At 32.3% G+C, this 12,791-nt stretch overlaps 1 protein-coding gene across 1 annotated transcript; it reads right to left on the bottom strand.

Annotated features, from left to right (window-relative positions):
• Nucleotides 1-2,584: 2,584 nt before the first annotated feature.
• LOC132740328 (uncharacterized) lies at nt 2,585-9,260 on the bottom strand. The gene is made up of 5 exons (XM_060728203.1): nt 8,928-9,260; nt 8,442-8,556; nt 7,918-8,060; nt 3,121-3,231; nt 2,585-2,741 (listed from the first exon to the last, which is right to left on the bottom strand). Exons 1-5 carry the CDS (start codon nt 9,082-9,084, stop codon nt 2,617-2,619), a joined length of 651 nt encoding a protein of 216 aa, XP_060584186.1. The 5' UTR covers nt 9,085-9,260; the 3' UTR covers nt 2,585-2,616.
• Nucleotides 9,261-12,791: the final 3,531 nt, after the last annotated feature.

Here is a 12,791-nt window from a genome sequence, read left to right as displayed (position 1 = left end):
ATAATCTCAATCTCATCTGAATCTTATCTCAATCTCATCTGAATCTAATCTCAATCCATCATCTGAATCTAATCTCAATCTCATCTGAATCTAATCTCAATCTCATCTGAATCTAATCTCAATCTCATCTGAATCTAATCTCAATCATCTGAATCTAATCTCAATCTCATTCTGAATCTAATCTGACTTCATATTCGAAAACATCTCTATTTATACTAGAAGAATTCCGCTAGAATTGCAGAATTTGGCAGAAAGTGTGATGTCATAAATAACAGTGACAGAATTCAGCAGAATTCTGCAGAAATACATACAGACATATTCAAAGATTATCTTTCAATTAAACAGGATATACAAAATATTACATAATAAAAGCAATTACCTAAGATATGACATAATCTGTAAAACATCGTCTGTCAACTGTCAAAAACCCAATGTTTACCAATAAGAAAAACGCCCACGAGAAATCAATGACGTAGAACGCATAAATCAATGACGTAATAGACATAAACGTAACAGGTACACATAAATGTTGTAAACATGCCGGTAACTCACTATCAGCCAAATTATCCAATATCTTTAGAAATTGACGTTAACAGTAGATGACAATTATAAACAGACATACAAAAATGTGGATAAAGTTTACCGCTAGAAGGTAATTCAATCTTGAACTTTATATTGAACGGTAAAAGCTTTATCACTGAGATTAAAAATAATGTAAACAATACCCCACCCACTTTTAAAACCATTAAATTATACGGAGTTTGCACATAAAAATACTCAATTAAAGAATAAAGTAAGCAGGTGAATTATTAGATCACCTGATCCCTGCAATATCGGTGTTAAATACGTTGTCATCGGTTCACTCCATAATTTGGCTAAAAAAACTATCGATCAATCACCGATGGCTCTGTGTAACTGGGGTGTTTAACCACTGATGACTAGCTATCAAACACCGATTAATCAGCGTTACGCCCGATTTAGCTCCGATTTACAAACGATAAATTTCAGCATTTTTATCACCGATCCAACCCCGTTTGCTTTGAGTTTGCTTTCTGTCACCGATGGCCGTTTACACAGAAAACCAGACATAAAATCACGCATGGCAACCGATGATAACAGTGAGTAAATTTAAAATTAAATGACCGATTGGGGACCGTCTGTGTAACTGGCCCTCTTGAATAAAATAGGAATAAAATAGGAAAATGAAAAATATATAAAAGGAAATCCCCGACTGAAGTTGCCAATATTTTAAAGATATTTGTCAAATTTGTTGGTCATCGCCAATTTAACAGTCAATCTTTTAAAGGAAAAAATGAGCATAAAGTCATATTTAGATTACTAGTGTATTTAAAAAAATCATCAATTGGGTATGACAATAGAAATCAGGGTCAGATTTCTGCAAAGACAACAATATTATTTAAAACTGCTGTAAGATAGTTTGCACAATATTATGAAAACAATTTCAACAAGAACAGTAATAATAATAATGATAATTGTAAAAGAAATTACAATAATGTTTTAGACAGTAAGAAAATAATAAAATGCAATACCTGGAGTGATTTCCATTGTCGACTCTAGATAAAATAGTTATAAATACGGCTTGTGCTTCATATGTGTTACCTATGCACCGATTAATTAGATAAGACTAGATACAAGTTTGTCTATTTTATCAAATAATGTTAAAGAGTGCATGCATGACACCAAGTACATTTTAATCAGTGTGTGATTTTCATGACTCTGTTGAGCACTATAATTCAAATTCAATATTCGGATAACTGTTTAGTGAAACTCGACAGAGCCTCGTTTATGCTTTAACCCTCGAGCTATATCTTCCGATCTATACCGGCAGGTGGTGTAATATTTTTTTTTATAAAAAGAGGAGTGCAAGGGAAAATTTTTTCTAGAATAAAGGGTGACAAAACGCCAAACATTACAAAGCATAATAATTTCGAGATCATACTGAAGAAACTTTCACCATCATGAATTTAATGTCTTGGTTACAAGTAAGATCTTTATTTAGGCAAGCAAATACGAAACGACGATGGTGAGAAGTCGGAGATAAGATGATGGAAAGTCGGAAGTACGGTGGTGAAAAGTGAAAATAACGGAACCACGATGATGAAAATTAATGTAATTTCGTGTTTTCACCATCGTACTTTCGACATTTCGTAATTTCTTTATTTAGACTCTCACCATCGTACTTTCGACATTGTGGTTTCGATTTTTCATCATCGAGGTTCAATAGCGCAGTAGTTTCGATAAAAATTATAACACATGATTTGTCTGCCTTATAGGTCTCAATTCTTCCGTTGAAGCGGTGTGATTACAATCCGACTAAAGTTCAGATCATGTAAACATAAGAAGAACTATAGAGCTTAAACATCTAGTGCAAAGTTTCTCATTGATCTAAAGTAGAGTCGCTTATGAGACAATTTGTTTTCTCAAAGATTAATTAAGGAACAATTTTAAAAATATGTTTCGTAGAAACATGAAGACAACTCGACATACTATCTCTACCAAGCATGATCGAATCATTGTCCTAGCTAGGTACAGTTTTTAGTATGAAACATAAATACATAAATACTTTATGTCGTTTTTATTTTCGTTTTTATTTAGTTAGCTACATATACCGCATGATTTCTTACAAAACATCTTTGCCCAACCAGGGAAGTCTCGACAGGCAGTTCTTAATTCGTAAGCGTCACAGTACGTCAAATTGTCAACACATGGCGCAGAATGTCCTGTATATAAAATAGAATCGTTACAACACAATCTAGAAGACTTCTATGAAAAAGTAAATAATACTGTTATAATTATGCTTAGATGAGAAGGGCGTACATACAACAGTAGTTATCTTAAAACTATCATTACATTATCCATGAATGTTTATTTTATTCTGACTCGTAGGCAGTGATAACCACCAGCTGTTCCGATGTGGTTTTTGTTCTTTTATGCTCTAAAGTTCAGTGACCGTTGGTTCGAGTCCTACATGGATCATGACAATGTTACTCCACGGGTACTGGTAAACTTCTTCCAGGAAGAGGATTCGCAAATGATACGTTTCAAGAACCCTTTTCTCAGTAGATCATGTTTTTTTTAACTAAAGTAAACATATCCTACCACAGTATCCGCACCTAAGCGAACAATGATCACGTGCCCAGGGCTCGTAAATTCCTCTACAAACAACGTCCTCATAATATTCACATCCGGGAATCTTGTCCTGGCAGCCACCTTTAACGATATGTCTCATAATTATGTGTATATCTGCGGCATATGTCGAGAACTTATAGTGCATGTACAATGTTATATATTAAAGGCGACTTATATTCTTGAGAATAGTGAATGTTTACCTAGCATTCAAAAATAATCAGGTCGGTCTGCATTTCTTCGTAAACTTGAACAGTAATATAAATAAAATGATAATTTTGTTTCTTTTTTATATAATTTCTCATAAAAATATATAAAATGATTCAAGTACGTGGTATATTGCATTTTGTCCATACTACAACTCAACTGGTCGGGGACCACCAACCGGACACTTTTTGAACATTTTTCCATACAGATTTTATTATATAAAGGCTAGAGATCTGAAAGTTTTACACAGTACAGCTAGGTTCTTCTCTGAACTAACGGACTAGTTTGTTTATTTCTGATTGTGTTGACACTTATATCTGAGGCCTGTAAAGGAGGGTATCAAATTACCTAAATGGTCCACACTATAGTACCACGTGTCCGGACAAATATGTCCATGATGCTGATTTAATTCAATAAAAGCTTTGGTACTTTATTTTTTTTTATTTTTAACATAATATAAAATATTTTTGGATATTCTATCATTTACTCTACAAATGATTATAGCTAGTATAAGTGGTCAGGTATTGCACGCTTGACGTCCAAATTTTCAATGTCAACGTTCTTGAAAAAGACATTAAAATATTAATGTTTACAAAAATTGAAATAAATTCAATTACCTAATTATAGAACAAACATGCAGTTATTGTTGATATAAAAGCGACTGATAGATCAACAACCACTGGACAAATAAAATAGCGATTTTCGGGGCCGTCCGGATTTGGTGGTTGTCCGGTTTTGGTGGTCTCCAAACAGTATGTATTTGATGTTGTGTGAGATCTAACCTTTAAGCTCGACAGCTTTATATTTGAATCATAGACGTTCTTATGTTTTCTGGGTCGATGATGCATTACGGTCCCGGTATAAAGGTCATGTTATAACAAGGGGGAGAATCACGCCGTTCGTTACCCAAACAAACAAGATGGCGGATGCAGCCAAAAAGTAGGTTTTTCCCTTTTTTCTCTGAAATTCGTGATGTTCTAATGTAAAGGTACATATAACAACCTTCTCCACAATTTTCCTTGCACACAGGATTTTATTTCATGATGTTTCGTCCCGTATTTCATCTGAAATGCGCGTCATCAGATACGAAGCGAGAGAATTTTCCACCGGTTTGATCGTGGTAACGTACGGCTTTTTCTCTCAAATTCACTGTTTCTTTTACATATATGTATATTTACTGAAACCACTGACTTTAAAAAGTTGTAATATGTTGTCAAGTAAGCAATCATGCCTATTCTGGCTAGATTTACTGCTGTAAATATTAATATCGGGGCATTTTCCGGAAATGATAACGTATGGCGCACACAATATCAATGATAACGTACGGCGCATTTTACTACTTGGTGGATTTCCATTTGTCCAATCAGCTGATAATGAATTATTTTTATGTAGGAAATGATATATATCTGGAAAAAAATGTTGGTCAGGTCAGAAATAATTAATTGAACAATGCTGCACCATCGGATATAAATATCTTTCTAGCTGGTGGCATAATAGATATTCGTTGATAATATACTAAATAAAACACACGTGTATAGTTTGAGAATATTTTGTATTAAATGCAGAATGGAAAGAAAAGCCTCCACTTTCATTAGTGTAGTGTTGTCTTCACATTAAATTTCACCAGTGTTGTGCGATAATTATGGTCTTATCCCCTTATCAGAAAGAAGAAACGCATTCAGCAGAGCAAAAATGTTAAAAAGGTACGGACGGCTTGATATATTTTCTTTTCCAAAGAAAAAGTCTTTAATCATTCTTAACAAATTTCTGAGGAAATCTTAATATTTGAACCCATCAAACATAAACAAAACGAAAAGTGATTGCGGCTAGCTTGAGATGAGCCTGTGTTTATTCAAGAAAAATACATAACAGAGAATAATGAATTACGGCCTCGCCATTTTTTAGCAGAAACATCCCTTGATGTCGCCCCAGCCAGTGTTTTATCCGCGTAACTAACTCGTTTCATGTACAATAACTATTACTAAATAAGAAATTTTCTGTTTAATTGACGGTACGCTACCATTTAGCGTGACGTTGTGCCACTATGACGTCAGATATATTTACGCGACATAGCCTTACAGGTTTTTTATTACAGTAAACAGTAGACAGTAGACATTTCATTTTATTCCAATAGGCTTTAAAGCCGATGAGGACATAAAACATGCACAATAACGAACAGTTCATATAAACATAATATCAAAAATCATAAAAAAGTTTGGAGAAGATCAATTTTGATTGATAAAGTAAATACCAGCCGAAATTTTTTTAAGTAGTTACATAATGAACATTTTCATATCAAAATTGATCTTTAAACCACTAACTTATAGGTCGTTCGTATATACATATACATACACACATATACATGTACATACATATAATAAAACATGCATTACATGAACCATTAATGCAAAATTGTTGTATATAATTCGTTTTTAATACATAAACGCAATTACCATATGTTTATACACATATCCTAAAAAATGAAGGTCCCTTCGCATCAATTGGGGATTTCATAATTGTAAATGAAAGGAACGTCATTATTTGATCAAAACAATTACATGCAAGAATTTGCCTATCATATTCTGACGTTTTTTTTTCACAAACGCCCCAACAAAAACAATAATTTCTTAAAAAAAGTATTGCAGGTATCAGCAATAAAAGAGTGACATAGGAATTTGCTTATTAAATTGTAGTGTTAAATATAAAGTTTCAAATCGGATTTGGATTTCGATGTTTTTATCCATGCCGGAAAACCCGTCTGAAACCTTTAATGCCAGACCGCCCATGCGCTTAGATAACGTCATTATCTTTATGAAAGAACGGTTTTAAAAATTATTACATTGTATTACGCTACTCTTAAACTAGTGTTTACGAAGTATATGTTAGTGTTCATCCGTGTTGTTCTACAGAAGTTAGAAACTAGAATATTTCTGTATGTTACGGTTTAGAACTTACTTTATTTCGTCACTATACCTGTCCATTTGCACAAACGCGGTTCTATGAAGCACTATGAAAATCAAAGGGCTGCAAGCTCTGTGGTATTTTCTGATCTTTGCAATCTAAATCATACTGACTATCTGTATGTATTTTCCTATATAGGTTTATTTTTATATACTATAATTCATCTTTCGCAGCGACTGCGTTAAGATTTTTTTCTATAACAGTTTGAGATTGATACATATGAAATTTTGCATGACTAGAGTTGCATCAAAAATCATTTTTTATGACAGCCGCATTTTATCCTTGCATATCGTGGCTACTTCCTTAAAAAAGACACTTCAAAAAAAGTTGCCTCGACTAGGATTTGAACCTTAATTAGGCCTCTCACACCCTAAACGAGCGCGATACCCCTGCACCACGGTGAAGTAATACGTAATATGTAGCCTGAATAAAAACAAATACATTGTAATTCTAAACTGAGAATTTCCATTTCGTGTTTGTAATCCTTATCAATTTCGAGGTATTTTGTTCACGATAAACCTGTTTAACACTGATAAAAATAATTTAGCGAAAATCTTCTCGCCAAAACAGTCCGACATGTATATAGTCCACTACTGGCAGTCAGATTTATTTGTATACTACGCCCTGGAGTATTCAGTAATCGACATAGCTAAAAATAGCATTTTCATTGATTAAAATGATATTCATCCGCGAAATTTGTGATTGTAACCTCATATTTCTATTGACTAATCTGAACTTTCAATGCACTGTAATTCGTTAAATGCCTACATTAAAAATTATTCTGTCTTTTAAATTGCTGGTTTTTAAGCAGTTTTGAGTAAGAACTACTTTGCGTTGTTAGGTCTGTTAGGAAATTTTGTGTTAGACCGTGGATGTTAGCTATGTATTTACTGATCTTGCGATCAGAAAATACAAAAAGAAGGTTGCTATGAATGGCCTTTGATATATAATCGACTTTTGTTCTTCTATGAAAATTTACACAAAGAATTTATAAGACAAAAAGCGCTTTGATTGGATGACAAATAAAGCTGGACACTTATATTATTTATTTCAGTTTCTTTACTTGGTTCTACACATCCTGTTATGTCTTGTAAACATAACTTTTCTATTATATAGAAAATCAATTAATCAGAAAAAATGCGCCGTACGTTATCATTGATATTTTGTGCGCCATACGTTATCATTTCCAGAAAATGCCCCGATATTAATATTTTCAGCGGTTATTCTAGCCAGAATGGGCATGTATGCTTAGATGACGACATATTACAACTTTTTAAGGTCAGTGGTTTCAGTAATTGACATATATGTAAACGAAACAGTGAATTTTAGAGAAAAAGCCGTACGTTACCACGATCAAACCGGTGGAAAATTTTCTCGCTTCGAATCTGGTGACGCGCATTTCAGATGAAGTACGGGACGAAACATCATAAATAAAATCCTGTGTGCCAGGAAAATTGTGGAGAAGGTTGTTATATGTACTTTTACATTAGAACATCACGAATTTCAGAGAAAAAAGGGAAACCCCTACTTTTTGGCTGCATCCGCCATCTTGTTTGTTTGGGTAACGAACGGCGTGATTCTCCCCCGTGTATAAGAACTTACTGGCATTTATGATTGCTGTTGTGTTAACATGACCAGGATTATATGTTATATCAGTCTCATTGCCACAGTCTAGTTTCGGACAACAGTCACCCGATTTCTGTCTGATCGTACATGATGGTGGCAAACTTGAGTAATGAGGGCAACTGAAAAAACAAAATCAAAGTTTTAAAAATCTTGACAGTCAATATATACACGTAATAACCAATCACATGACGTACTAAATACTCCTCATTGTAGTAATTGAAATACCACGCCATTTCTCTGTTAAGCATATAAACTTGTTTCAATACAGCAACTAACATATCTACACGTCATAATTAGAAATCGCTTCTTTCAAGCTATTGAACTGTGCATTTTTAACTTTTTGATACAGCGACACTCATATCTACACGTAATTGTCAATTACTTAAACCAAGCTCACCAACAACTTACACGTATTGACACTGTGCAGTATTTGAAATTGTTTCGATACAGCAACAATCATATCTACACGTAATTGTCAATCACATATACCAACTACTTACACGTCTTGACACTGTGCAGTATTTGAACTTGTTTCGATACAGCGACAATCATATCTACACGTGTCTTGCCAATGGTCCCCTAAGTTGAAAGTCTGATTTTTGAAAAAGCATTTACCTAGAAAAGATGATAATATGAAGCTTATTAAAGTCTATTGATGACATCTTACCAAAAGTTTTGATACAATTGAATGATCTATACAAAAAATTCATGACTTTTATTATTGACACATATAATATAGATGTAAGCGTTTATAAAAATGATTTATCTTAAGTTTTAGTTTGAAACAAATATAATTGATTTATGTATTGAATTTTATGTATAAACCTACTTAATTTGACAAATATGCTCAATATGTGTTAAAACATGCATACATGCACTATTAATATTGAACAAAACAAATTTAAGAAAATTATCTATTCAAAAATATTTTATAGAATGTTAAGTACATTCCAGATATTGAAGTCAAATAATTTTCATATATTTACCGCTGACAGGTGATTTCATTCCCTGAATATTATAACTGCTGCTACTAACGATTGCTAACCCAGGCCTCATAGATGTAGTACCGGAAGTTGATTCTATCATTTGTGGAGGACCGGAAGTTGTAGTCACAATTCGATTTAAATTAAACACTTGTAACATACATTAAACATAAATCTATTTGTTTTGACCGTATCTCTTTACAACTTAAGAAAATTAATTCGTCACTATTACAATTATTATTCTTCTTTTAATTTTCTAGTCAAAAATTAATACCCCTCACTTTTTTGTAATGTTAATTTCCCATAGGCCTCTGGGAGTTATTCTTACTGTTAATGCAAGTGTACCAGTATAAAATCTGGTCACGTGGTTTATTTTCTAAATAAAATGGCGGCCATTTTTTCTCTTATCCATTCTTATTTTCAAAGTTCACCACGAAATGGCATCACCAGAGTAACTTTATGACACCTATAAAATTTAGTCCTTTGCATCCTTCGCGTATAAAATATCTTTTTGTTTAAAAGTCAAGAAGTAAACATCCGTTTTTAACGGAAGTTAATGCAATGTGAATAATTATGTGTCAAACTTGAACATGCAGGCGATTAAAGCATGCAACATAGGATTATTTAACAATTATAACAGATATGGCGATGACATAGGGTGTCATCGTTATTTTGTAAATGCACAAAAACCATGCGAAGAGAGAATTCTAGATACAGAAGGATCAGATTTCACAGATCATAACTCTATAAATGGGTTAGTGTTTTGTTTTCTAAATAAAACACAGCTTATTGTATGTTTATGACTGGTAGATATCATCACTTGCTAAAAGAATAAAAGAAGAAAAAAAAACATCTCAAGTAGGCCTACAGTACACTTAAGACTTAAAAGTTAAGGACAGTTTAGTTATTGTTACTCTTGGTTTATTTGTGTTACAGATTTAGTTGACAATTTCAGATCATCACAGTTTTTTTGTTCGGGGTATTAAAATAAATAACACATGGGTTTGTGAGTAACAGTAAAAATATCATCTCTCGTAAAAATACTGTTACCCTCGGCTAATAACAGTATTTTCCTCGGGATGATATGTTTACTGTTACCCACAAACCCATATGTTATTTATATACTATAATAGTTAAATTTTGACATATATATTTCCGACAATAAATAAATATTGATCGATCTTACAAAAGAATATTTTGAAAATACATTTTTTGAAAAACATTTGAAAACAGCGACTAGTCAAAAACATTATTGCGCTTAATTTTCATAATTATATATGTACTGTAAGCGTATTTGACTTAGATTAAAGGCAAAGAAGGGACAATTTAAACTAGCGCAGGGAATTTTCTTAAACTTTAAGTTATTAAAGAGAATCAATATTGAAATAGATAGATAAAAAACAACAACAGTCTAAAGTCACCTTCCTAATTTTGAGTTATCTGCCTCTAAAAGTGAGTTAAAAAAAAACAACATGTTTTAGCAGATAATTCCTAGTCAAGCTTACTGCAGTACCGATACTTTATTTCAATTCATGTTATTTGTTGGTAGTTCATTTCAAGTCATATTGCAAAGTTTAAGCAATTATATCTTCATAATTTTTTAAATTTGCAATAAGAAACAATTTTTTCGTCAAAATGGGGCATTACCCGAAGAAAAATTATTCCATTTCGCATAAGTAACAGTTGAATAAACTCTTTCGTATATAATATCAGCAAATTGTGCACAATGACACCGAATAAACTAACAAACACGCATTTACATCCAAATCATGTCGTGCTCGCCACAGCTTTTGTTTTATTTATCCTTGAAAATGACATAAAAGAGTTAAAAAAATCATTTTCAGGAGCAGATATCCAAAAAAACGAGGATGATGACCCTAATTTTTCAACATCATTTGGTTTCAATTATAATTATTTTTAATCATGCATAATAAAAAAATATATATATGCTAGTTTAATTTTCCTTCTTTTCCTTTGTAAAAGAATGACTAAAATTTCCAATTCTGAGCCTTATTTATTAAAAGGCAAAAACTTCCGCATTTATCAGCACGAAAACATTGCTTTAATAGCATCTGTAATCCGTGACAATTTTAATACAATAATTATTTCTTCGCCCGTACACATTTTGCCTGTACGATTAAACTTTATCCATAATACATGTACTAACGCTAAGAAACTTTTGATAAATAATTAAAAAATAAATTTAAAAAATAAATAAAAAATAATAAAGGAATTAAAATAAATAAATTAAAGATTACCACAATAGTTACATCTTTTTGCACAGTGAGCACGTGCCCAAGGTTCATAGAGACCTATACAAGCGGGTCTTCATATTTGTCACAATCACTTATCATATCTTGACAGCTACCTTTATTAAAGGATGTAAATGTTATGTTTAAAAATTAGCAGAATATGTGATTATAGACTGACCATCATTAATTGATGATCATTTGAATATATAACACTTCTGTAATGATAAAATACACAACCAGTTTCTTTGTCTTTCTTTTAGTCATGCCAAATAACAATATACAGACTATCCACATCTATCCACATCTACTGGTAGACAGAATGACAGTAATTATGTCTGGCAAGAGTGCAGCTAGGTAGACTCGTCATCACGTTGAGACTTAATCTGTAGATTCTTTATAAAACATTTGTCTGTGATTTTATCTAAAGTTATGCAACAAATTTCTTGTTATATTACTGTAGTTTTATCCATCTAGTAGGAGTTATCAATCAAATTATACTTTGTGTTTATTTTGGGTGAATGTATAACTCATGAAAGTGACAATATGTATCATGTTAATGTAATACCTTCAGTTGTTGTTTGACTTGGATTCATTGTTGGCAGATAACCTGGAAGATATGGAAAATCACTTATAGATAATTTTATTATGGTATGGTTGTGATTTAAAGGGTCTGTAATAAACAGATGTTATATATATACAATGTATAATTATATAACGCACCACAAACTGGCCATTACACAATGTATAATTATATAACGCACCACAAACTGGCCATTACACAATGTATAATTATATAACGCACCACAAACTGGCCATTACACAATGTACAATTTATAACGCACCACAAACTGGCCATTACACAATGTATAATTATATAACGCACCAACAACTGGCCATTACACAATGTATAATAATTATATAACGCACCACAAACTGGCCATTATACAATGTATAATTATATAACGCACCACAAAACTGGCCATTATACAATGTATAATTATAACGCACCACAAACTGGCCATTATACAATGTATAATTATATATAACGCACCACAAAACTGGCCATCATACAATGTATAATTATATAACGCACCACAAACTGGCCATTATACAATGTATAATCATATAACGCACCACAAACTGGCCATCATACAATGTATAATTATATAACGCACCACAAACTGGCCATTATACAATGTATAATCATATAACACACCACATATAACACACCACAAACTGGCCATTATACAATGTATAATTATATAACACACCACAAACTGGCCATTACACAATGTACAATTATATTACGCACCACCAAAACTGCCATTATACAATGTATAATTATATAACACACCACAAACTGGCCATTATACAATGTATAATTTATATAAACACACCACAAACTGGCATCATACAATGTATAATTAATAACCGCACCCACAAACTGGCCATTATACAATGTATAATTATATAACACACCACAAACTGGCCATTACACAATGTATAATCATATAACTGCACCACAAACTGGCCATCATACAATGTATAATTATATAACGCCCACCACAAACTGGCCATTACACAATGTATAATTATATAACGATTGATATATAAC

This window comes from Ruditapes philippinarum, unplaced genomic scaffold, assembly GCF_026571515.1.
Source record: "Ruditapes philippinarum isolate M1 unplaced genomic scaffold, ASM2657151v2 ctg16987_1_1_1_1, whole genome shotgun sequence".
In the NCBI taxonomy this organism is placed as follows: domain Eukaryota; kingdom Metazoa; phylum Mollusca; class Bivalvia; order Venerida; family Veneridae; genus Ruditapes; species Ruditapes philippinarum.
The sequence above is the reverse complement of the archived record's forward strand: the minus strand, read 5'-3'. Positions and strand labels throughout refer to the sequence as shown.

What these genes read in the sequence shown, in the direction of transcription:
- LOC132740328 (XM_060728203.1), bottom strand. Translation starts at nt 9,084, where the DNA reads ATGTTACAAGTGTTTAATTTAAATCGAATTGTGACTACAACTTCCGGT. An exon ending in ACTGCACAGTGTCAAGACGT is followed by an intron (nt 8,061 to 8,441) that starts GTAAGTAGTTGG and finishes TTGTTTTTTCAG; the next exon opens with TTGCCCTCATTACTCAAGTT. An exon ending in AACAGCAATCATAAATGCCA is followed by an intron (nt 3,232 to 7,917) that starts GTAAGTTCTTAT and finishes ATATCGTTAAAG; the next exon opens with GTGGCTGCCAGGACAAGATT.